At 45.0% G+C, this 23,815-nt stretch overlaps 1 protein-coding gene across 15 annotated transcripts in view; it reads right to left on the bottom strand.

The window, feature by feature from the left end:
* MAP2K5 (mitogen-activated protein kinase kinase 5) overlaps window positions 1–23,815 on the bottom strand; it is a 123,120-nt gene that overhangs the window by 73,961 nt on the left and 25,344 nt on the right. For all 15 annotated transcript variants that reach the window (XR_010347732.1, XR_010347731.1, XM_064389339.1 and 12 more), the window contains exons 8-12: window positions 18,496–18,560; window positions 5,218–5,257; window positions 1,945–2,013; window positions 1,770–1,851; window positions 137–198 (exon numbers count right to left, since the gene is read on the bottom strand). Coding sequence is in view for 13 of the 15 variants with exons in the window: in XM_064389339.1 (XP_064245409.1) it covers window positions 137–198; window positions 1,770–1,851; window positions 1,945–2,013; window positions 5,218–5,257; window positions 18,496–18,560 (318 nt within the window). In the remaining 2 variants the exon portion in view is untranslated. The remainder of the gene's footprint in view (window positions 1–136; window positions 199–1,769; window positions 1,852–1,944; window positions 2,014–5,217; window positions 5,258–18,495; window positions 18,561–23,815) is intronic.

The raw sequence follows: 23,815 nt of genomic DNA, 5'->3' as shown, positions 1-23,815 counted from the left end.
TTGGAGGAGCAGGAGGGAGGAAGGACCTCCTCTCACACGGATCCTGGAGCTGCCCCAGCATCCCAATGAACACCCAAACCCAGATTTTCCACCCCCACAGTCAAAAAACAGAGATAAAAAGCAATAAATTACTCACAGCCACCGCTATCCTTCCGAGAACGTGTTCTGGAATTTTTCTATAAACATCCAGAGACCCCCCTGCAGGGACAAACAGCACGTGCTCAGGTGGTGCCAGATGAAACAGTGCCCCAGATTTGAAGCCCCAAGGGTTTTCTAGGCCTTGGTTATTAATAAAAACACCATCAGTGATGGAGCAGTAACTGTGGCAGAAATAACTGACCTTAAAAACCTCCCAAACTCTGCATCAACACACAAAACAGCACTCAGGGAGCTTCTTACCACTCCCTCATTTCTGATTGTAGCAGTGACACTCAGAAAACAGCAGTGACAAAACGTTAGAAAACCTTCCAGTCATAAATATCAACATTAAAGAACTCCGAAGTGTGTGGAAAAATATCTTGGGGATAACAAAATCATTCCAAAAAGCAGATTTCAAGGTCCAAAGTATCCCAACTCTTGTCCCCAAAAGCTGGTGCTACCATTCTGTGGTATCCAATACTTATATTAATGATTAAACAGATATAAATATCCAATTAAATGGATATAAATAGCCATTGAAATGGATATAAATATCCAATTAAAAGGATATAAATAGCCATTGAAATGGATGTAAATGTCCATTTTATATGCATGATTAAAGCCATCTCCTCCTGACATCACACCAGGGAGGGTTTGGCCGTGTCCACAGTCATGCCTGAAATAAAATTCCTGGAGTTCCTGGGGAAGCAGTTGAAGTTTTCCCAGTAAATCCAGAATGGGAAAGAACCTGGCATAGCCCTGTCAGCACCCCCATTTATGGGGACATGGGATTCCCTCTAAATCCCTATAGACATTCCCAAGGGATTGGGAAACCTCCCTTCTGTTCTGCAAAAAAACCTCCTGATCAAACCAGAGTCCAAAATGTCCCTGGGCTGAAATACAAATTCTTAAGGCAAGAAAAGAAATTTGAAATTGAGAATTAAAAATCTGGCAAACTGCTGCACCAGGGCATTCTTCCTGCTTTTCCTCAGGAACATCCCAAATTCAGACACCAGCACAGGACCCAAACTGCTGCACCAGGGTGTTGTCCCTGCTTTTCCTCAGGAATATCCCAAATTCCCAGCCAAGGGCTGGCACACCCCAGTAATTCCAGGCTGTGGGGTCAGGGATGGTTTTGGGGTGAGGATTCACGTGGGGAGGAACAAGAGGGACTCCAAAAGGAACTCGGCAGCGAGCTGGGAAACAGCTGGGCTGGAAAATAACTCCTTGCCTGGTAATTAAGAGACCATTTCCACTGCAAACACCCAGGACATTGGGTTAATAGATTTCTTGAAAGGAAAAGCTGTTTTGGCTATCAAAACACTACAAGTGAGGAACAGCTGTTTTGTCAGCGAGGACAGATTGCACGGGAGGCTCAAATATCAAACCACAAATTAAGGCTGCCTTTATTCCTCTTCTATTTACATTTGCCATAAAAGTAAGTGAAGTTCCACGCAGAGAAAATGCAGAATGTCCCCCAGTCCCAATTCCAACCTGCTCTGGTTTTTTAACTACCTGCAATATTATTAATACTCCACATTTTCGAGTCTTACTGTTGCATTTCATTCTAAAAAAAAAATTCTCTCATTTAATTATGTAGCAATCAAAAGCAAACTGGATCCACTACTCACCATCCATGAACTCTGTGCACAATGAAATCCTGTTTTCTACAAAAAAAGCACCATAAAATCCTATGATATACGAGGAGTCACACTGGAAAAAGAGAGAAAAAAGCCAAGAGGCTGTTTTAAAATCTGCTGTAAGAAGACTGAAGTAAAAACAATTCCAATGGTAAAATCCACATACCTTGTAAAGAATTTCTAACTCTGACATGATCTGCTTCTGGAGCTCCAGTGTTATATCCAAGGGTATGACCTGAAACACAGAAATACCCAGAGTTCATGGAAAAGGGAAGTGAATAATGCAAAATAAAAATCCTGAAGATCCATGGAGTAATGATCATTGTGGGGTAACAAGAAGGAGAGGAATAGGTGGAAAGAATATTTTAACAGGAAGGAAGTTTTCTCACCACCCCAACTTCCCAGCAGGACCAGAGCACCAGAGACTGCAGCCAAAGTGGGCTGCACCTCCTGGAATTCTAAATTCCCAGGATTTTTCAGGGCAGACCCTCTGAACAAGGCACTGGAAGTCAAACTGAATGCAGAATTTCTTGCCACAGTTCTTTGAAGACTTGAAAACTCAGTTATTGAGCTCTGCTTCACAAACCAAACTGGACCCAGACTTTGAGCCGGGCTCAGTCTGCCCCCACCCAACCCTTCCCTGTTTAATACTTTAAGCTAAAGGGAAGCAGAATTCAGTCAGTTTTCAGAATCAGCAGAATAAACACTCCAGGAATAGTGCTGACAGAACAGAACAGAACACGGGGAGCCCATTTCCAACCCAGCACCAAAATCTGTCTCCAGGAAAAACCAATAACCTGCCTCTTCCCAGAGCTGCTCCGGGGTTATTTATAAAAGCTGTCACTAAACTAAATTGTAAGTGGAGTACAGGGCTGCCAAGAAACATTTAACACACTTGTCCAGATCAATAATCATTTGCCAACAATATTCACTTACATTTTTTCCAGTGTGAAAACCTCAGAAATTCATCTGCTGGGATCCCACCAGTGGTGTTCTTTGAATTCCACCAAATTCCATCTTGTCAGTGGTGTCAGAACAGAATTTTATCTCACTCACTTCTAATCCCAGTGAGGAATTTCTCTGACCCCAGGACCAAAAATATGTCTGACATCCCAAATCCAGGCCTGGAATGAGGAAAGGTCTGGGGCTCATTTGCATTAACCCTAATTACAAACACCCCAATAACGAGGATAACCTGGCAAAGCAGATCTTTCCCATTTCCAGGTGGTCAGGACCCCAAGGGAAGGGCACAGACAGAGGAATTACAAGATTATTTCACCCCAAAATTAATTAGGGGAGGTCAGCCTCACTTCCTCTGCAGAATTATTTCACTGTTTTCTTCCAGCTGGAAATGTGTGGCTGGTGTGACTCCACCTCATGTCAAGGCTGGAGGAAATTTCTTTATTTAGAGCACAAAAAGAGAAAAAAAAATTATATCTCACCTTAACCTGCATTTATCATCTCCTTTTGTATGAAATTTCCAAGACTGTTTTGTAGAGGTAAAAAAAAATTCCAGGGACTCATGAGGTGACAGTTTCCAGCATGGGCTGGAACTGTGTTAAAGCAAAAAAAAAAAAAAAACAAACAAAAAAAAACACCCAAAAAATCTCCTCAGAGTCACTGCTGCTGAGGAGGAAGCTGGAAATGAAGATTTGGATGCAAATTCCTGGAATCCTGGAATGGTTTGGGTGGGAAAGGCCCTTGAAGGGATCTCATTCCACCTTCCCCATCCCAGGCTGCTCCAAGCCCTGGCCAGCCTGGCCTTGGACACTCCAGGAAGGGGGATCCAGAATCTCCCTGGGAACATTCAATAATTGCTTTTTTTGTCCTAAATCAAGAAGTTTTCAGCACAATCATTACTTCCCTGGGATCCCCTGAGTGTGCCCAGGGTGGGTCCAGGGTCACACCTGGCTGAAATGGTTGAGCTGGGGATGGATGTGGCACCAGAAGGACTTTTTAAAAATGAATTTAAACGACATGCAAATCCTCTGGGAAGTCCTCTGATCTTCCTAATGAAGTTTTTGCCCAAAATTCAGTGATTTTGGAGCTCTCAGGCCCAGGGATTAGGGTGAACTTTGGAGTTGAGCTGGGGATGGATGTTGGACCAGAAGAACTTTTTTAAATGACATTACAGAATCACATTCAAGTCCTCTGGGAAGTCCTCTGATCTTCCTGACCAAGCTGCATCCTCCTAATCCATTTTTGCCCAAAATTCAGAAATTTGGAGCCCCACTGATGCCCAGGGTGGAGTTTGGAGAGAGGAATCCACCTGAGGCATCTCCCGTGCTCCCCCAGGCCACAGCAGGCTGAGCTGTCAGGTGAAGCCCAGCAGCTGAGTGACTGAATTATAATTTACTCCCTGCTCAATTTGAATTAGGGAGAGGCCATTAAAATATCCAGAATAAACACAGCAATTCATCACGGGCTGTCACGGGTGCCTCCCTCCATTTGCTGCCTCCACTAAAGGGAAGCAGAGCAAAAATCACAGGTCAAATTCAGATATTCTGCTTTCATTTAATTAAGACGTCCTTGTCTTCTACAGTATGCACAGCTCAAAGGAAATTTGGGGTATTGTGGGCAGGGGTAATAAATAATAAAGATAATAATGATAATCAAACGCTCCACTGAAATTCCAGCTAACAGCAGTGGAGAATGGCAAAAAGCAGGGCACTCTCATGGTTTTCACTGGGATTTTCCCCTTAAAAAAGGAAAAAGTTACTTGGAAAAAGGGATTAAGTCCTCTGGAAATTAAGGTTATGCAAAATCTGAAATTTGGTGCATCACTGAGGGATTATGTTCTGGATTATTAGCATTGGGTTGATTATTTACCAGCTGGAAGTGCATTAGTCAACAGGTTTGTGGTTAGCTTGTGCAATTAAATCTGTATTTTATCATTTTAAAAAGCCCCAAAATGACATTTTTGGGCTTACTTTTGTGCAGATGAACTAATAATTATTAATATAATTATTAATTAATAGAATATATAATTAATAATTTCATTCGTAATACAATTAATAATTTAATTTACAAGCATAATTTAATTCACAAATTGCATCCAAGATCTGGCCCACTGTTGCTATTATTTTATCCCAGTTTTAAGTGAATTTCAGAGAAAATTGGGATTTTTCCTGACCACAAAATTCTACAAATTCCAGATTTAATCAAGGAGCCCAACTGCCCTTGGAAACATCCACGGAGGTATCAAAATCTGGGATTTTCATGCAATTCCCTGGGGGAAAATCCTGAATTTTGGGAATGACTAAATTTACAGTAAATAAATAAATAAATAAATAAATAAATAAATAAATAAATAAATGCATTTCCTGTAATAAATTAATTCATGCAATAAATCAAATTGAGAGCCAAAAATCAGAAGGAAGGGAAGGAAAGCAAGGGCAAGAAAAACTGGGAAAAAAATAAAATACCTGGAATTTCTTACCTTCACTGCCAGGATTTTTCCACTACGGACGTGGTAAGCCCTGGGTGAGGAAAAAATTCAGTAATTTGAGATTATGTAAAATTGCCTCTGCGAGGATGTGCAATATAAACACACTCATTTCACAGAAAAATGAATTTTACCTCATGGATTTTCTGTAAATTCAATTTTATCCAGAATTTCTAAAGGAAAACCAGGGATCAAAAATATATTTACAAGGGAACCATTTGTCAGGGTTTGTATCTTTATTTTTCATATAAAATACACACATTGCAGGCTTTGATACAGCAGAAAAATAAACTATAAATGGGAATTCAACAGAATCATTTAGGCTGGAAAAGACTTCCAAAATTGAGTCCAACCTTAAATCTTTGAGTCCAACCTCGAATTTATTTATTTTCCCATTTTCTTTCAATGGAATTAATTGAGATTATCACCGTTATTCAGAACTTTCATGGAAAATCAGGATTATCTCAGTCCCGTGGGTATTTTCAGAGACAAGCAGCTTCACCAAATAAATTGAATTAAAACAGATTATGGCCAATTCTTTCTCAGAACTGAAGGAAAATCTCAGCAAAATTCGATTTCTGCATTTATTTGATGATCAGAGGGTGCATATAAAGACAGAAAGAATTATTGCTGATGTTCCCATACACCCAAAATAATTTTCCAGGGTGTCTCAACAGCAGTTTGTCTTAATTTCTGAGGAGAAACACCCATAATTGGCTATTTAACAATGACTTGAATATTTCTAACCATGAAAACGTGAGAAAATAAAGGAAGTTAAAAAAACGCAAAAAAACCTCAAAATCCAATGTAATTTTGCATAAAAACAAAACCATTAAAGGTTTTCCTCTTCACTGGTTTTACTGCCTCACTCTGATTTATGGCAGCATTGGCAGAGACGTGGCACTAACTTTAAAGAATTCTAATATTTTACCTCTCCATACCTCCAGCAATTATTAGTGAAGGAGAAAAGCTTTAATAGTTGGGTTTTTTGTGTCTAAAATCACCCTCAGACAGGGCAAAAATGTCATTTAATCTTATTTATAACCCTGAGCGCTCCCCTAATTTCTGGTAATGGCTTGGAAATTCTTAAAAACTTCACCTTAATGTAATAACTCCTGGGTGAACATTTATGCAGTGGAGTGGCACCAGCTTTTAGGGGAGAAAAAACAGAGTTTAGCAAGGCAGAGGGGAAAAAAATCAGTGTAGAAAATGAGATTATTCATGGGAACTTGGACAGAACAGGAGGTGAATCCATGAATCCACGAGTCCACAAGCTCTGGGGATGACCCAACACTGGGAAAACATCCTGGATTTAAAATGATTTCCCAGATTTGAGGGGAGGAAAAAAAGGATTTAGCAAGGCAGAGAGGAAAAATCAGTGTAGAAAATGAGATTATCCATGGGAATTTGGATAGAACAGGAGCTGAATCCATGAATCCAACAGTGGAAAACACCCTGGGTTTAGGATGAGCAGGAATAAGGGACGGAGAGGTTGGGAAGGGATGCTCCACATCTGCTGGGTTAATTGGGACCCCAGCGCACACCTTAATTAGCTGGTCAGTAAAAGTGATCCATTTTCCTCCTAATTTCTGGTAGTGGCTGAGAAATTCCTAAAAACTTCACCTTAACTTAGTAACTCCTGGACGAACATTTATGCAACAAATTTTAGGGGGAAAAAACAGTTTAACAAGGCAGAGGGGGAAAAAAACCAGTAAATAATGAGATTTCCATGGGAATTTGGATAGAACAGGAGTTGAATCCATGAACCCAACAGTGGGGAAACACCCTGGGTTTAGGATGAGCAGGAATAAGGGATGGCAAGGTTGGGAAGGGATGCTCCACATCTGCTGGCTTAATTGGGACCCCAGTGGACAGCTTAATTAGCTGCTCAGGAAAGCTGATCCTTTTTCCATGGGACAGATCTCCCGTTCGGGAGCGGGTGAAAGGGAGGAGCTGATGATTTAATTATGATGCACGCTAATTCATCCGTGGAAGCTGGGGCTCAGGTTCCAGCAGAGGGCAGGTACCTGGTTTGGTTTACAGAGCACTGACAGCACCAAGTGAACATTTAATTATGGCTGGGAATTGGATCACAAAGAGCAGGGAGCCCTGGGCTGGGCCTGGGGGATGCCAGGAGGGCAGGAATTTGTTTACTCCAGGCTCATCCAGCATCTCAGTTGTCCTGGCCTTCCCCTGCACAATAACTGTAAAGTGATTAATGGAGCTGGAATGGGAGCTTTGGTTACACCAAAAGACAACCCTACACCTCTGTGGTGTTTTAATTAACAGCCAACTCTTCAAATTAGGCTGGAGCTGCTGCAGTAATTACCCCTTCTGAGGGAAAAAGGATTTTCTGGGATGTTCTGTGGGGCTGGATGGTGGAATTGATAATTTTGGTTGCAGGCAGCACGGCAAAATCCCAAATTTAATACCTGTATGCAGGTTCTGAGGGATGAACCACAAAAATCCTGCAGGACAATGAGCACAGCATGAGGAAAACCAGACTTTTAGTCAATCCCTGGATGTCTACGAGGGGATTAAACCCAAATTCCCACTCAAAGTCTCATCTCCCAGGTTTTGGTGCCACCTCCAGAAGTGAAGCAGCCAAACCCATCATTGCAGAACCAGGCAGAGAAAAGCAGCAAAACCCCAAAGGTTCCTTCAGCAACTGGGCACATTCCAGGGAATGCACTTGAAATCTTCCAGGATGGCAGGAAAATTCCTAAAAGCCAGCTAAAACCAGCTGTTCCACTCCTAAAAAACCCCAAATCCAGGGATGGGTTTGAGCATCCCTGCAGGGGATGCTCAGCACCCAGCTGGGTTCTGGGGACCTCCCTCACCAAGCACAGAACCCTGGAACAGTTTGGGTGGGAAAGGACCTTAAATCCCACCCCATTCCACCTTTCCAAGGGCAGGGACAATTCCCACATTGCCAGGGACCATCTCCTGTGGGAAGCTCTCCCAGAGGCTGCTCTGACACCACCCCACGCTGTCCAAGGAAAGGACAGGGACTCCAACACTGCCTGCCTGGAAAATCCCCACTGGGGGACAGAGATTTCCATCCCTCCCTCCACATTCCCACCAGAACTCACCGTTCCAGGCCCCTGCACCCATCCCAAAACTCCTAGGCAAGGCTGGCACAGTTTTGTCAAATATTTCACTATAAAAACCCCAGAGATCTGAAGCCCTGAGGGGCCCCACACGAGCCACGTCCTTCAGCAGAACTTTGCCTCCTCCACTCTCGCCCCTCAGGGGTGCTGTGGCCAAAATCTGGGTTATTTTGGGGAATAAATAAGAGAGGTGGTGTGGGAGCAAGCAGTGTGCTTGGACAAAGCCCTGCAGCCAAACCCAGCTCGTGATGGACTGCAGAGAGTGCATCCCTGGTGCCCCAGGAAATCAAAATCAATACCAGGGAAAACTGCAATGGGGCTCTGGGGGATCTGCCAGCTCCTCAGCATCTCCCCCCAACCCCAGACAGGAATTGTGGCTGTACAGGAAAGCAAATGAAAATCTGGGAGCATCACAAGCAGCTGGTTTGTGTCTTAAGGAAAAAAGGGGAACTTTTGAAAGGAAATCCACATTACCTGATTTGTTCTTCCTGAGGCCCAGAAAACTAAGGAGGAATGTCAGTGTTCCTCATGGAATAAAGCACTGCCCACCCTAATATTTAATGCTAAAAACTTTCTACACCAAATGTGATGAATTTCTACTCAACACAGAAGGAAAACAAACTCAACTTGAGAGAAAATGCAGCAGATTCTTAATATTAACAGCTAATAAATTCCTAATAAATAGCTTAGATGGCAAACAAAAGACTTCTCTCTCTTTCAATTTGCTCCAACCAACAATTTTCCCTATTCCCTGTGAGGAATTTTCCCTAAAGCCCAGAGGGAGCTGCAGGATGCTGTGGTTGTGGGATAATTCCTTCCAGGACAAGCAAAGAACCAACTACAGGTTGCAACCTGCAGGCAACCTCAAGGGAAACATCAATTCTTCCTAATTTTTTAATTGCAAACCCCTTGCCCACGTGCGAGTGACACAACAATGGTCACATCACGAGCAGGGGCTCAGTTTGCAAAGATCCCTGAGCTTTTTCCAGCAGCTTTTCCCATCAAATGTAGCAACTTCTCACTAGAAACTGAGTTTAGTCTTATGTTAATCTCAAAATAAATGTAATCTCTACCTAGAAGCCAAAATTCATTGCATTTATTTTGTCACAAGGATGGCACTGAAGGAGCCTGGAGCAGCACGGGATCTGCTTCCTCTGGCCACCAGGATAAATCCCTTCATTTTTCCCCCACAATAACCAGGGAAACAATTTCTAATCAATAAGATATTCCTTGGCAAGCCTGAAGGATTCAAGGGAAAGCCATGACCTGTCTGCTATGCCAATGAGTCAGTCAGAAATATCACCAACATCAGCAAATATGACAAAATGACAAAGTGCCAGGGAGGCAGCAGTGATGGGGCTGCAGCAGCCAGGGATGCTCCAGCCCAGGGACACCTCAGGCTGGTGCCACGAGGGATGGAGGGACAGGACACAGGGAATGGCTTCCCATTTCCACAGGGATGGGATACTGGGGAGAAATTCCTCCCCAGGATGGAGATGCCTGTTTCTCCCAGCCTGTCCCAGTGCTGCAGCACTGGAGCTGCTCCTTTCCTGCCACCTGAAATTCCCAGGCCAGAGTAAAATATTTGTGGTTACAAGTGAATATTTTGGTTCCTCTCTCCACCTTGTTTCCTTCACACCTCAGGATGAAATCATCACCCACGTTTGTTAAAAACAGCAAGGCATCATTTCCCTCCACAGGCTGGGAAATCCTGTCCCATTCCCCAGGGTTTCCTCTGAGGAGCTGCAGAGGAACCTCTCCACACCCACACCCCAAAGCCCTCTGGGGCCATGGCAGAGCCTTCCCAAACAGAAATAAAAGCTTGAAGCTTCTCATGTGGGCTCAGCAGAGGCCAGGAAAGGCTGTGCCTGCAGCAAGCAGCACCTCCAGACCTGAGGGCACAGGAGGAGCCAAACTGGGCTTTCATGAGAAACAGCCAAAGCAAAAAGCTGTGCCAGAGCCAGGCAAAAGGAGCTCAGCCGCACCTGCAAGCTCCACACAGCAAACCTCCCAACGTTTGCTCATTTTTTCCCCTTTTTTTTGGCCTGGTGCTGCCCCTGCCTGTGGTGCTGGTGGTCAGGCTGTGGCAGGGCAGTGACAGCAGTGTCACGTACTCCCACGGCCATCGAAAGGAAGAAATTCAAATTGCTCCTAGGAAATAACCACTTTGCCAGTTGCTGCCTCCTGCAATAGCAAACACATTAGCCTGACTCTGTGGCTGTTAAATCAGGGAAGCCAAAGTGCACAGCAGTTGGAAAAAGGAGCTTTTATGGGGCTGTGCTGGTTCACAGCACAACCTCCCCCCTCCAAAATGCCACCGCAGATGCTTGAGTGCTGATTGCAAAATGATTTGCTGGGAAAGTGGCAAACAAACAGCAAATAGTGGTGCCTGAATGCTCGAACTTGGGAAAAAGGGCACAGCTGGCAGCAGAGGCTGCAGAAAGGAGATGTTGAGCAGCAATGTCTCACTTAACCCAGCTCGTGCTGGAATCCCAGCACAGGGAGTGAGAATCCCTCAGCTCCGTGCTGTGACCTGCTCCTCTTCCCATCTGTGACCACTCAAGGACTCCTCCTTCCCTCCTGCAGCCAAACGTCAGGGTCAGCCTCCAGAAATGGGACCTGTGCCCATCCCAGTGCGGGGCAGAACCCATTCCTGAGAGAGACCTGCAATGGAGATGGAGCTGGAGCAGAGTGAGGTGCCACCAGCACCCACACCAGGACACCCACACCAGGACACCCAGTGCCACCAGGCCACCCACACCAGGACACCCACACCAGGACACCCAGTGCCACCAGACCACCCACACCAGGACACCCAGTGGCACTGGAGCACCCAGAGCAGTTCCAGGCACAGGAATGGAAATGGATTCACCTGCTGGATTTAATCTGGATTAAAACTGCACCCAGAGCAGCTCCAGACACAGGGATGGATTCACCTCCTGGATTTAATCTGGATTAAAACTGCACCCAGAGCAGCTCCAGACACAGGGATGGAAATGGATTCACCTGCTGGATTTAAACTGGTGCAAGGACAAGAGGCAGCAGAGCAGCCCTGAGCTTTGACTGATGTGGGTTATCCCACGTGGCAGAAAGCCTGGGGTGAACCCATCACAACTTTAGGAAGGAAATATGAAGCAACAAAGTGTGAGCCAAACCCTGCATCACCTTTTCTGGTGGCAGGAATGAAGATGCCAACATGAGGGGTTCTTCATCTGGAGAAGGGAAGGATCAGGGAGAACTCAGAGCTCTTTCCAACACCTGAAGGGCTCCAGCAGAGCTGGAGAGGGCCTGGGGACAAGGGATGGAGGGACAGGACACAGGGAATAGCTGCCACTGCCAGAGGGAAGGGCTGGATGGGAGATGGGGAATCAGGAATTGCTCTCTGGGAGGTGGGCAGGCCCTGGGCTCCCACCCCAGCTCACTCATGCTAACAAGCACAAACTCCCATTTCCCACTTGCTTCATCTTCCCAGCTATGGACATCCACCACAAACAAAACAACTTTAATTTAAGAATCATCCAGTTTCTAATTAAACAGCCATAGGCAGCTGGCTGGATACATTTTAATCAGTTTCAATAACGTATTGATTGGATACTGAAGCTTAAAAATTAAAAGTAAAAAGATGACCGGGGAATTGTCCCATCTCAGCCCAACAGTAGAACCCTCTGTAAATAACTCCTCTTTTAACCATCAGCTAAATGAACACTTCAATACTGCACTACAAAGTCTTCTGCAAAATTACTTTAACTAACAAGCAGAAATTTATCAGCTTCAGCCAAAATCAATGCTGAAATCAATTTGAACACTGGTTGTGTCTAAAGGGGCTCATTGGCAATTTAGGGAAATTACACCATGTAAATGCCTGTGCTTTAATTGAACAGTTTCATCAACTAGGCTGTGATTGCTGTCCATTCATTTATTTACTTTCACTGCAGCTCCCATTCTGCAGAGGAATGGCTTTTGTCAGGCTCCAAGGAGGTACTTTATCTTCATTTTATGCACTTTTGTGCACAACAGATTTTACGGGGCGGCCGAGCCCCGCCGGGGTCACAGGCAGGGAGTGACCAGCAGGCACTGGTCAGCCTTCTCCAAACCCCCCTGGAACCAGACAAAACCCAGGGGGGCACTTCTAACTCAGCCAGGCAGGGCTGCTCCAACACCTCCAGTGGACTAAAAATAAATCCAAAGGAGAGAAGCAGAAAATGAATGCACAGGAAAGGAGAGCAAGGGAAATGCCCCCACAGGAATCAAGGGAGATGCAATTTGAAGACTTCCAAGGGACAGAGATGTGTTTGACGCCAAACAAGTCACTGAACCTGCCTGTGATCCCTCCCTGAGCACCAGGCTGGGACAAGAACTGTGGAGAAGAGGTTGGGAGAGCCTTCCCTGGGAGTCACCCACCAGAGAAGCTGGGCCAGCTCCAGGCTGGGAATCTGCAGCTCCATTCCTGCTCTGTCACTGCTGGGCTGCCCTGGGAAGTGACTCCATCTCTGTCTCCACCCACCCTCTGCCACAGGGCCAAAATAATCTGGGAGTTAAAGGGTTTTAAAAAGAGGCAAATGATGGTTCTTGGGTTACACATGTGCTGGAGGAGACCTTGCAGAACCTTCCAGAACCTAAGGGGGCTCCAGGAGAGCTGGAGAGGGACTGGGGACAAGACCTGGAGGGACAGGACACAGGGAATGGATCCCACTGCCAGAGGGTAGGGCTGGATGGGATATGGGAAGGGATTCCTGGCTGGGCTGGAATTCCCAGAGCAGCTGTGGCTGCCCCTGGGTCCCTGGGAGTGCCCAAGGCCAGGCTGGACAGGATTTGGAGCAGCCTGGGACAGTGGGAGGTGACCCTGCCCATGGCAGGAGATGGAATGGGATGAGCTTTAAGGTCTCTTCCAACACAAACCATTCCAGGATTCTGTGATATTCACATGGAAAACCAGCAACAAATGACCAGAGTGGGGGAACAGCCCTGCTAAGATCTGGGCTGGATTCCCACAACATTTGAGGTGGTTTGAAGAGCAAACTGGGACCCCAGGGCCCTTTCCTGACAGCAGCTCTGGGATAAACCAGGAGAACCCAGCCTTGCTCAGCCAAAGCTCCTCAGAGCAGCACCAAACCCAGGTCACCATCAAACCCCAGCACAGGGAGCTGCATCCCCTCAGCTCCCTCAAACCCAGCTCCCTCCTCCAGCTCCCTGTGGAGCCTTGTGAGGGCTGAGCTGGAGCAGAGGCTGGGCACAGCTACAGAACAAAGCAGGGATTGATTCCAAGGATCTCCTCCATGGATGCACCTTGGGCAGCAGCAGAGCCCAGCCAGGGCTGCACCCAGGATGAACCCAAATGGCCCCAAAATGCACGAGGGTCACGGCTCTGTCCCTGGGCTCAGCTCTGCTCCATGTGCACATTGCAGCTCAGTGCCCAATCCCACTGCAGCCCCTGCAGTCCCATCCTTGTTTTCCTCTCTTCATCCCACGGGCTTTGTGCTCCTGGGCTGAGATTTGGATCATCTGTCCTTGGTGCCCAGCTGGAGCAGGAATTGTTTTGTCTCCCTGCTCTGTGCAGAGCTCACCATCCCCAGTGTGGAGCCCAGACCCACCCACTAAAGCAGCTCAGAACCTGAAAAATATAAAATCTAAACCTGAGGCATCACCTGCTCCAGGGCTGCCTGAGAGTCCCAGCTTGGTCCCAGGATGGATCCCAGGCTCTGGAGCAGTCCCAGCTGTCTCCCACACTTTCCATTTCATGTGCTGATGGGGCACCCCAAGGCTGGCTGGGAGAGGGAACGAGGGGAAGGGCAGATGCTGGAATGTTCAACCAAACTGCAGAATTGCTCAGGAAATTGCTCAGACAAATTAAGCTCCCTCATTTCTCCCTGCTTCCCAGGCTATCCAATTTTTCGGCGTGGGACATCAGCCACAGCCACTTCTCTCCCAATTACTCAACATCCAAGTGAAGCCTTCTGCTCTCACAGCATTTTGCTAAGATGGGAACTGATGTTCCCATTCCTTCCCTCTCTCCCAGATCCTGGTAACTCCCAAATTAATTAGGGCATCATTGGGGCTTTATGGTTATTTTTCCTTTATGCTCCTGCTGCTGGAGACTCCAACAGAACCCATGGAGCTGCAAAACCTCACTGTGAAATAAATCCCAGGAGGCTGTGCCCTGCCCTAAACAGAGTTTAGGACATCTCACTTCTCCTTTCTCCTTGAAAAACAAAAACTAAAGAACATAAAATGAGAATAAAATGAGGATAAACCCCTCATTTTACTTCTGTATAAAGGAAACAGTGATGCTTTAGACACATCATGTGAGGAAGACCTGACAGAGGAATTACCTGCCAGAGATAAACACTCCTACTTCGTAATATTTAAGTTCAAAATATACAAAACTAAGGAGCTGAGGTCTAAATAATTTCATGAAGCTGCTCCTGGGACTGGCTGGCACATCCAGACATTCCAAAGGAAATCCTTCACCTAAGGAAAGATCTCAGAGGAGTCTCTGCAGGCACTGATGGAGCCCAAAGATGCAGCACAAAGCAGATCCTCTAAATGTCTTTTGGGCTGACCACTGAATTATTTGTTAAAAAAACCCCAAAAAAGGCAATTTAAGCAAATCCAGAGATGTCCTGCCACATGGGCAGCTGAGTTTCAAAAAATGCACTAAATTTAACTTAAATACTCCACGGGCAGTGGCAATCAGAGCAGGTGACACAAACACAGCCCCTGGCACACAGGAGAGCAGCACGCTCAGGGGCTTTGCAGCAGCAGATTTTCCCCTTTTTTGGACAATCTTTACCCAAAACAGGGCACACTCTGTGCTCTGAGCAGCACTGCAAGAATTCCTGCTTTCTGCTGCAGCCTTCAATAGGCAGCTTGGGCTTGTTTTCTGTTTTCTCACATATTTTTGAACATGCAAGCAACCAAAAAGCAAAGCTAATTAACTGGTTTTGCCATATCTAACACGAGAATTTTTATCGTTCCTTAATTAAGCAAACAGCGGATCAAAAGGTAGGGGCAGAATAAGATGTCAAAGAACTATAAAATCCCTTCCTTTTAGAACAGGAAAAACATTTAGATTCAGCAAGTTCTCCCTAGAAATATGGCTATAAAGTATTGATTTTTCACCAGGCTCAATTGACTGAAAAGTTGTTTGTATAGCAATATTGGCCGAGCCAATATAGTGGAACAATTTTGCTCCACACAGTAATCAAGTGTATTTCTAAAGTATAATTATACTGTCATAAAAATAAAGCTAAGATACCTCTTCTCCAAGCCATAAACCACTCGCAGCTGTAAAGAACCCAAATAAATGAAATCCATTTTCTAACTAAAAAAATCCCGTGTTTTCTAACTAAACATAGGCTTCCAAAGAGAACCAGCCCACCTCCAGCTGGGGGGAGCAGGAGGGGTGATCAATACTTCAATCTCAATAAACAATTCCAATAAAAGAGTTTTTTTTGTGGAAAAAAGAGAGGCTGGGAGATTTTTGCTCAGCCTCGTGCGACGCGCCGTGGTGTCCCCCCAACACCGGGAATATTTCACTGCCACAATGGATAGGAGTCAGGATAAAGAGCTCAGGGAGGAGAGGGGGAACGAAAAAAGAATAAAAATACAAGGTAAGGATAACAAAAAGATAAAAGGAAGGGCGCAGACAGACGGGTTGCTGCGCTGAGATCGATCCCGCACGGCCTCTGCTCCCCGAGCCAACAGCCCCACGCCGGAGAGGGAAACTGCCCAACCTCTGCAATTCATTCCACCTGACAAATGCTCATTGATTTACTGGAATAAAATAGCTCTGGGCTGCTCTCCGTGGCTGGGGCAGGGCAGCTACCTGCCAGGACTCCAGTGGGAATCCCTGATCTCCTGCTGGGGCACGGGGGCTCTGCCAGAGAGGGAGGATTGGGAACTTTTTGGGAAGGGGGGATTGAGTGGTTTTGCCGTGGGGCTGGAGCCTCTCTGCTCTGGAGCCAGGCTGGGAGAGCTGGGAATGTTCCCCTGGAGAAGGGAAGGATCCAGGGAATCCTCAGAGCCCCTGAAGGGCTCCAGGAGAGCTGGAGAGGGACTGGGGACAAGGGACAGGACACAGGGAATGGCTTCAGAGTGGGAAAGGGGAGATTTACATGGATATTGGGAAGGAATTCCTGGCTGGGCTGGAACTCCCAGAGCAGCTGGGGCTGCCCCTGGATCCCTGGAGTGTCCAAGGCCAGGCTGGAGGGGTTTGGAGCAGCCTGGGATGGTGGAAGTGTCCCTGGGATAAACTGAGCTCCCTTCCAGCCCAAACCATTGGAGGATTCCATGATCATCTGTAAAATATCACACACAAATCAGTGCCCATGCCCTGGGAAAGGCTGGAGTCACTCCTGCCCTGGAGACACCCCAGAGCCCCTGCAGCTGCTGACTCCAAATAACAAGGGGATAAAAAGGAACACGAGCCACAGAAACACCTCCCTGCCAGGAGGGGCTCCTGCCCCTCCAGGTGGGACTGTCCCTGTCCCAGAGGGCAGGGAATTGTCACAGTCCCCACTCCAGGCAGGGGATCCCAGCTGCACAGCCTCAGGAACACAGGATGGTGTCACCCAGGGCTTTTACCCCAACTCCACAGCCTCAGGAGCACAGGATGGTGTCACCCAGGGCTTTTATCCCAACTCCACAGCCTCAGGAGCACAGGATGGTGTCACCCAGGGCTTTTATCCCAACTCCACAGCCTCAGGAGCACAGGATGGTGTCACCCAGGGCTGCCATCCCAACTCCACAGCCTCAGGAGCACAGGATGGTGTCACCCAGGGCTGCCATCCCAACTCCACAGCCTCAGGAGCACAGGATGGTGTCACCCAGGGCTGCTATCCCAACTCCACAGCCTCAGGAACACAGGATGGTGTCACCCAGGGCTGCCATCCCAACTCCACAGCCTCAGGAACACAGGATGGTGTCACCCAGGAACATCCAGCTTTTACCCCAACTCCCTGAAGAACCTTCTCTGCCTCTCCACCCAACACCAACAACTCTGAGCTCTAAAGCTCAACACTCTCTCTCATATCTCCAATAAAATCAGAAAATAACACCATTTCCTCAAGTCCTAGGAACATCCTTCTCAAAGAAAAGATTTCTGAAGCACCTTCCACCCCCAGGGCCAACCTGATTTTGAGAGTCCATCCCAAGGCTGCATTTCCTCCTTGGAGGCTCTGGAAGTCCATTTCCATCCAACCTTCTGCCAGGAGGAGTTGTTTTGCAATGCTGGCAGCCAATTAGAAACCAAACTAAATGCACCGTGGCTTTTAAAACATTTTAGGGGGGAGAAAATATGTTAATATCAAAGTTAAAGTGTCTAAGGTATAAACAAAACCCTAATGGGATGCTGGGTTACTGTATATGGTAAACAGCTCTCTGGAGGAAACCTTTATTACTCCCTCAGGGCTTTCTGACAAACTATGGATTTCTTAATTCCCACAGGAATATTTTTCATACCCCACTGCAGACTATTAAGTCCCAGATATTACATTCTGTAGTTTAAACTTTGCACGATGCATAAGCAGGAGTTTTCTCAACAGGAAAGTCTTATCTGTGCTATTTTAATTTTTACAGTATTAAAATTAATCCTGGCTGCAGGGCTGGAACTTCTGCACCAAAATCGGGTTAAAATTAATCAATTTGGTTAAAATTAATCCTGGCTGCAGGGCTGGAGCTTCTGATCCAAAATCTGGTTAAAATTAATCAATTTGGTTAAAACTAATCCTGGCTGCAGGGCTGGAGCTTCTGCACCAAAATCTGGTTAAAATTAGTCTGAGCCAGAGCTTCTGCACCAAAATTTGGGGGAATTGGTCAGGCTGGAAGGGAGAGCAGCAAAAGGGGGTGAGGGATGCTGCAGGGCAGGGCACTGGTGCCACCACATCCCACTGCTGTCATGCCCAGGTGAGGCAGCAGAATTCCAGATCCTGGAGGCCAATCCAGGACATCCCAGACCCCGCTTGTGAACCCTCCACTTGCTCCCAGAAAAGATTCCAAGCCGTGTTAAAATCAGAATAAAACACCCCAGAACAGTTTAAAAGTTTCCATTATGAGTTTTTTTTCCTGCAGAGCAGCAAGACGCACCTACACCACAAAATGCAGAAAGCAAAAACGCTGTGAAATTTGAATTTTGGGGCAGATTTGAGGTGAAACCCCCACTCACTTGTAGACGGTGCCGCCGTTGCCGTGGCCGAGGATGTCTCGGTATCGAATGTCTTGTTCATTCATCTCCACAAGAAAGAAAGAAAAACAAAAGAGATGTCATGCTGGGGATGGAAATGTCAAGGAAAAGCAACTCCAGGCCATAAACAACAAGCAGTCTGGGTCATTTCAAGTTCAGCTGCAAGAACGAGAAGATCAATACAACATTTGCTGTCCAATTTATAAAAGACGATACCAAGGGACAAAGTGATGGAAAGTTTAATGACAATTTGTTTGCCTGGGTCATTTCATTAAAGTTTGATAAAAGGTGTCAAAATGGAATGATATAATATAGCTCAAGAGGGTCAGGGCACTGCTGCTGAGAGGAAAAGGGGCTCCAGAGCAGCACATCAGCAGAGCCAAAGTTGGAGGTGAACGGGAACAAGCCTGGCAGCTGCAAAAGTTTGGGATTTATTCTGGAATCAGCAGGGCTGAGCCTCGGCGAGAGGCACAGCTCAGCTCAGACGTTTTTACCTAAAGAAAAATCAGTCTGCCATCCCAATCCAAGTGATTTTCCTTGAAATCCACTGCAATTTCCTTGCCTCAGTTTTTTCTGCTCGCTGGGACAACTCAGATGCAAAGCACTGCACAAATTCCTGAATTTGGCACCTTTTTTATATGGATTTTACAACAGCTTAACATATTGCCTGAGAAGCAACTGAAATCCAAAACCAGAGCTCAACCTTCTCCTGGACAAGCAGAGTTACTCTGATTTTGCACAAATTTAAAAATCCCATTAAAGACATTTTTGCAGTGCACATTTATACTTGAAAATAAATATTCTGAACAGAATTAATTCTGGGTTAAAAGCAATCTTCTTTTCCAGAAAGATTCCCCCACTGCCTGAGCATTTTAAGTAGAAAATGTTTGGGCAAATCCTGCTTTGAAAAGGTATTTTCCTAGGAAACCTGAACTCATTTTCAGTAATTACCTGTATTTTATGGGACACCAAGTTAAATATTTCACATGGCTTGGCCTGGCTGCTTAAAGGTGTCATTTTTGTGTATTAACACAAGTGATGATAACAAGCCCAAATGTCCCAAAGAGTCAATACTCAGCATTTCTAATGACCAGAAAATGAAATATTTTATTGATTTAAAAGAAGTTGCGAGGACAAAAATGATTAATCCAAAATTGATGTTTTTTCCTTTCACTACCTGAGCAAAAAAATGTGGTTTCTCACTGGAATTGCTACACAGGGATGGGAAAACCTGAGCTGAGACAACTCTAAAGAGAAGGTGATGATTTTATTATTTATTTGTGATTAAAGCTGGGCCAGAGTCCTTAGGAGGGCCCATTTGTGATTAAAATTAACATTTACTTCATTACTGAAAACTCCTTTGCTTGTTGCACTCATCAGGAAATGCAAACAGAAAGGGGGGAAGTTGTTAAATGGGATTTAAAATATGTAAAGAGTCTGCAGTGGATCCCTAAAACAAAACCAATTTCTCCCTGGCTGCAGACTTGGGAACTTTAAGGAGTTTTGCTCCTCCAAGCTGGAGGACCTGAATCCTCCATCCTTGGAGGAAACACCTCCTGCATTCCCAAAAACCTCCTCCTGAACCCACCACCCCGAAGGAAACCCAGTGAACCCACAAAACCAACACGAAATCTGTATTTTTGCATCCTGCTGGGGGAAAAGAGAAGATTTTTGGAGGTTCCTCGAGTCATGAAGAAGGAATTGAGCAGAACCGGAGACACCAAGCACAGTCCCTGTCCCCCTGCTTGCTGCCCATGGGAAAAGGGAATATTTTCTCCACATCCCTCCCTAAAAAACAGGGGCAGCTCCATCCTCTGAGGCTCCAAGGGCACCCAGAACTCCAGGGAAAAGCAGGAATGCTGGGCTGGAGGCAGGATCTGCATCTGATGGGAGATAAAATGGGATTTACTGGCTCAAATAAAGGTGCCAAAGGCACGGGGTGATTTATTTATTCCACTGGGAAACTGGATTCTCCATCGTAAAAGGGTCTCTTACAGCAGGGGGTGTTAAACCTGCAAAAGCCCAACTGGATGGGCTGGAAAATTCAGGAATCCAGAGGAAAGCAAGCAGGGAGCAGCAAACAAAGCATCCCTCCCGCCACTGGCTGGGGATGAAACCAGGGTGGGTTTGTTGGAAATTAAAAGCCAAATTCCCAATTAATCCCAGTGAAACCAGGGTGGGTTTGTTGGAAATTAAAAGCCAAATTCCCAATTAATCCCAGTGAAACCAGGGTGGGTTTGTTGGAAATTAAAAGCCAAATTCCCAATTAATACCAGTGAAACCAGGGTGGGTTTTTTGGAAATTATGTAAATTATTCAGACCAAATGCTCAATTAATTCTGCTAAAATCAGGGTGGGGTTTTTGTCAGCTTTTAAGAGCCAAGTTCCCAATTAATCCCGGTGAAATAAGGGTGGGTTTTTTTGTAAATAAATAACCAAATTCCCAATGAATCCTGGTGAAATCAGGACAGGTTTTTTTGTGAAAAAAATAACCAAATTCCCAATTAATCCTGATGAAATCAGGGTGGGTTTTTTGTGAATTATTAAGACCCAAATTCCCAATTAATCCTGGTGAAATCAGGGTGCGTTCTTTGTAAATAAATAACAAATTCCCAATTAATCCTGGTGAAATCAGGACAGGTTTTTTTGTAAATAAATAACCGACTTCCCAATGAATCCTGGTGAAATCAGGGTGGGTTTTTTTGTAAATAAATAACCAAATTTCCAATTAATCCTGGTGAAATCATGACAGGTTTTTGGTGAATTATTAAAAGCCAATTCCCAATGAATCCTGGTGAAATCAGGGTGGGTTTTGTGAATAAGTAACAAATTCCCCATGAATCCTGGTGGAATCAGGGTGGGGCTTTTTGTAAATAAATTATCGAATTCCCAATGAATCCTGGTGAAATCAGGACAGGGTTTTTTGTCAATAAACACCCGAATTCCCCATGAATCCTGGTGAAATCAGGGTGGGGTTTTTTTTAAATAAATAATTGAATTCCCAATGAATCCTGGTGAAATCAGGACAGGGTTTTTTGTCAATAAACACCCGAATTCCCCATGAATCCTGGTGAAATCAGGGTGGGGTTTTTTTTAAATAAATAATTGAATTCCCAATGAATCCTGGTGAAATGAGAGTGGGTTCTTTGTAAATAAATAACCAAAAACCCAATGAATCCTGGTGAAGTCAGGGTGGGTTTTTTGTCAATGAACATCCGAATTCCCAATGAATCCTGGTGAAATCAGGGTGGGTTTTTTTGTAAATAAACACCCGAATTCCCCATGAATCCTGGTGAAATCAGGGTGGGGTTTTTTTTAAATAAATAATTGAATTCCCAATGAATCCTGGTGAAATCAGGACAGGGTTTTTTGTCAATAAACACCCGAATTCCCAATGAATCCTGGTGAAATCAGGACAGGGTTTTTTGTCAATAAATACCCGAATTCCCCATGAATCCTGATGAAATCAGTGTGGGGTTTTTGTGAATTATTAAGACCCGAATTCCCCATGAATCCTGGTGGGATCAGGGTGGGTTTTTTGTCAATAAACACCCGAATTCCCCGTGACCCCTGGTGGGATCAGGGTGGGTTTTCTGTCAATGAACACCCGAATTCCCCGTGAACCCTGGTGGGATCAGGGTGGCTTTGTGCCCGTGAAGCCCCGGTGCCAGTTCACCCTGGCTGGCGAGCAGCTCCCTCCCTGAGCAGAGGAGCAGCCCCAGTTTTGCAGGACTGCAGCAGCAGCCCTGCCGTGCTCCTTATGAACTGCTGACACTCTATCAATGCTGAATCAATGGGTGGCATTTACCCTGAGTGACAGAAAAGAAATAAATATTTATGTCACATCACCTCTATCAATGAGGCCGCGCAGAAAGCTATTTCTGACCTGTCAATATTTGATTATCTTGAAGGATCACGTCCCCTGCTTTTAATGATTAATATGAATTCCTTATTAAAGCCAAATGGAAACTACTGGGGGAATATCATTAGGAATGCCTCAAAGCAGAAACTGCCAAAAAATAATCAAAAATAATGACCCGGGCCAGACTTAAGTAATGGTTAAGTGTGACTTAATCCCCCCAAAACGAACAAAAGTTGAAGTTTCATCCAGGAACCCATCACCAGTCGTGGATCTGTGACCAAAATTTTGCAGAACTCAACTGAAATAATTTGCTCTCAACAAAAAGCAGATTAGCTCCCATCAGGCTGACTGGAAAGTAGTGTTAAAACTGAATTATTGATTTCTTTTTAGTGGGTTTCTGTAACATTTTTAGTATCGGAAGAAGAGGTACTTGATCCTTATTTTTTGTAATTGGTTTTAAGTGTAAATCTTCCTTCTTATTTTCTTTTTAGTGGGTTTTAAGTAGCAATTCCAATATCATAAGAAGTCCCTAATTTTTTATATTTTTGTGGGTTTAATTTACATTTTTAATATCATAAGAAGAGGCATTTAACCCTTATTTTCCTCTATTTTTCACTGGGTTTAAATAACATTTTAAATATCATAAGAAGAGGCACTTAATCCCTTAATCCTTATTTTCTTTTCTTTTTTTTTTTCAGTCAGTTTAAGTAACATGTTTGATATCACAAGAAAAAGTTTGGTTCCCTGGGGTTTTGAATTTTAAAACCAATCTGTGAATCTCTCAGAGGCCACTCCAACCACTTGTTCTCTGCAGTTGGGAACAAATAAAATGCCAAATTCAGCCAACCACACAGAGACTTTACTCACATTTGGGGGTAAAGAATAAAATAAACCACTTTAAAATAAATCAGGACTACCAGAGTCAGCCCCACCCTGCTTTACAAGCTCAGCCTCCTGCTGCTGCCACTCCCAGGATCACAAAGCACCAAGGGAAATACAGGATTCACCTGGGAATTCTGGAACACTTCTAAAAATCACCTGGCAGGGATCTCAGAACACTGAACTCAGCCTAAAATCCCATTTCCAGCTGGATCCCAGGGACTCTGCAGCGCTGGGCTCACATTTTGGAGGGGAAAAAAAATCTCAGTTTTGGAGGGGAAAAAACCCTCAATTTTGGAGAGGAAATAACCCCTCAATTTTTGGAGAGAAAAAAACCTCAGTTTTGGCAGAGGAAAAATCTCATTTTTGGAGGGGAAAAATCTCATTTTTGGAGGGGAAAAATCTCATTTTTGGAGGGGAAAAATCTCATTTTTGGAGGGGAAAAATCTCATTTTTGGAGGGGAAAAATCTCATTTTTGGAGGGGAAAAATCTCATTTTTGGAGGGGAAAAATCTCATTTTTGGAGGGGAAAAATCTCATTTTTGGAGGGGAAAAATCTCAT

This window comes from Passer domesticus, chromosome 14 (genome assembly GCF_036417665.1).
Source record: "Passer domesticus isolate bPasDom1 chromosome 14, bPasDom1.hap1, whole genome shotgun sequence".
NCBI lineage: Eukaryota > Metazoa > Chordata > Aves > Passeriformes > Passeridae > Passer > Passer domesticus.
Note: the sequence above shows the minus strand (reverse complement) of the source record. Positions and strands in the feature narration are given on the sequence as shown.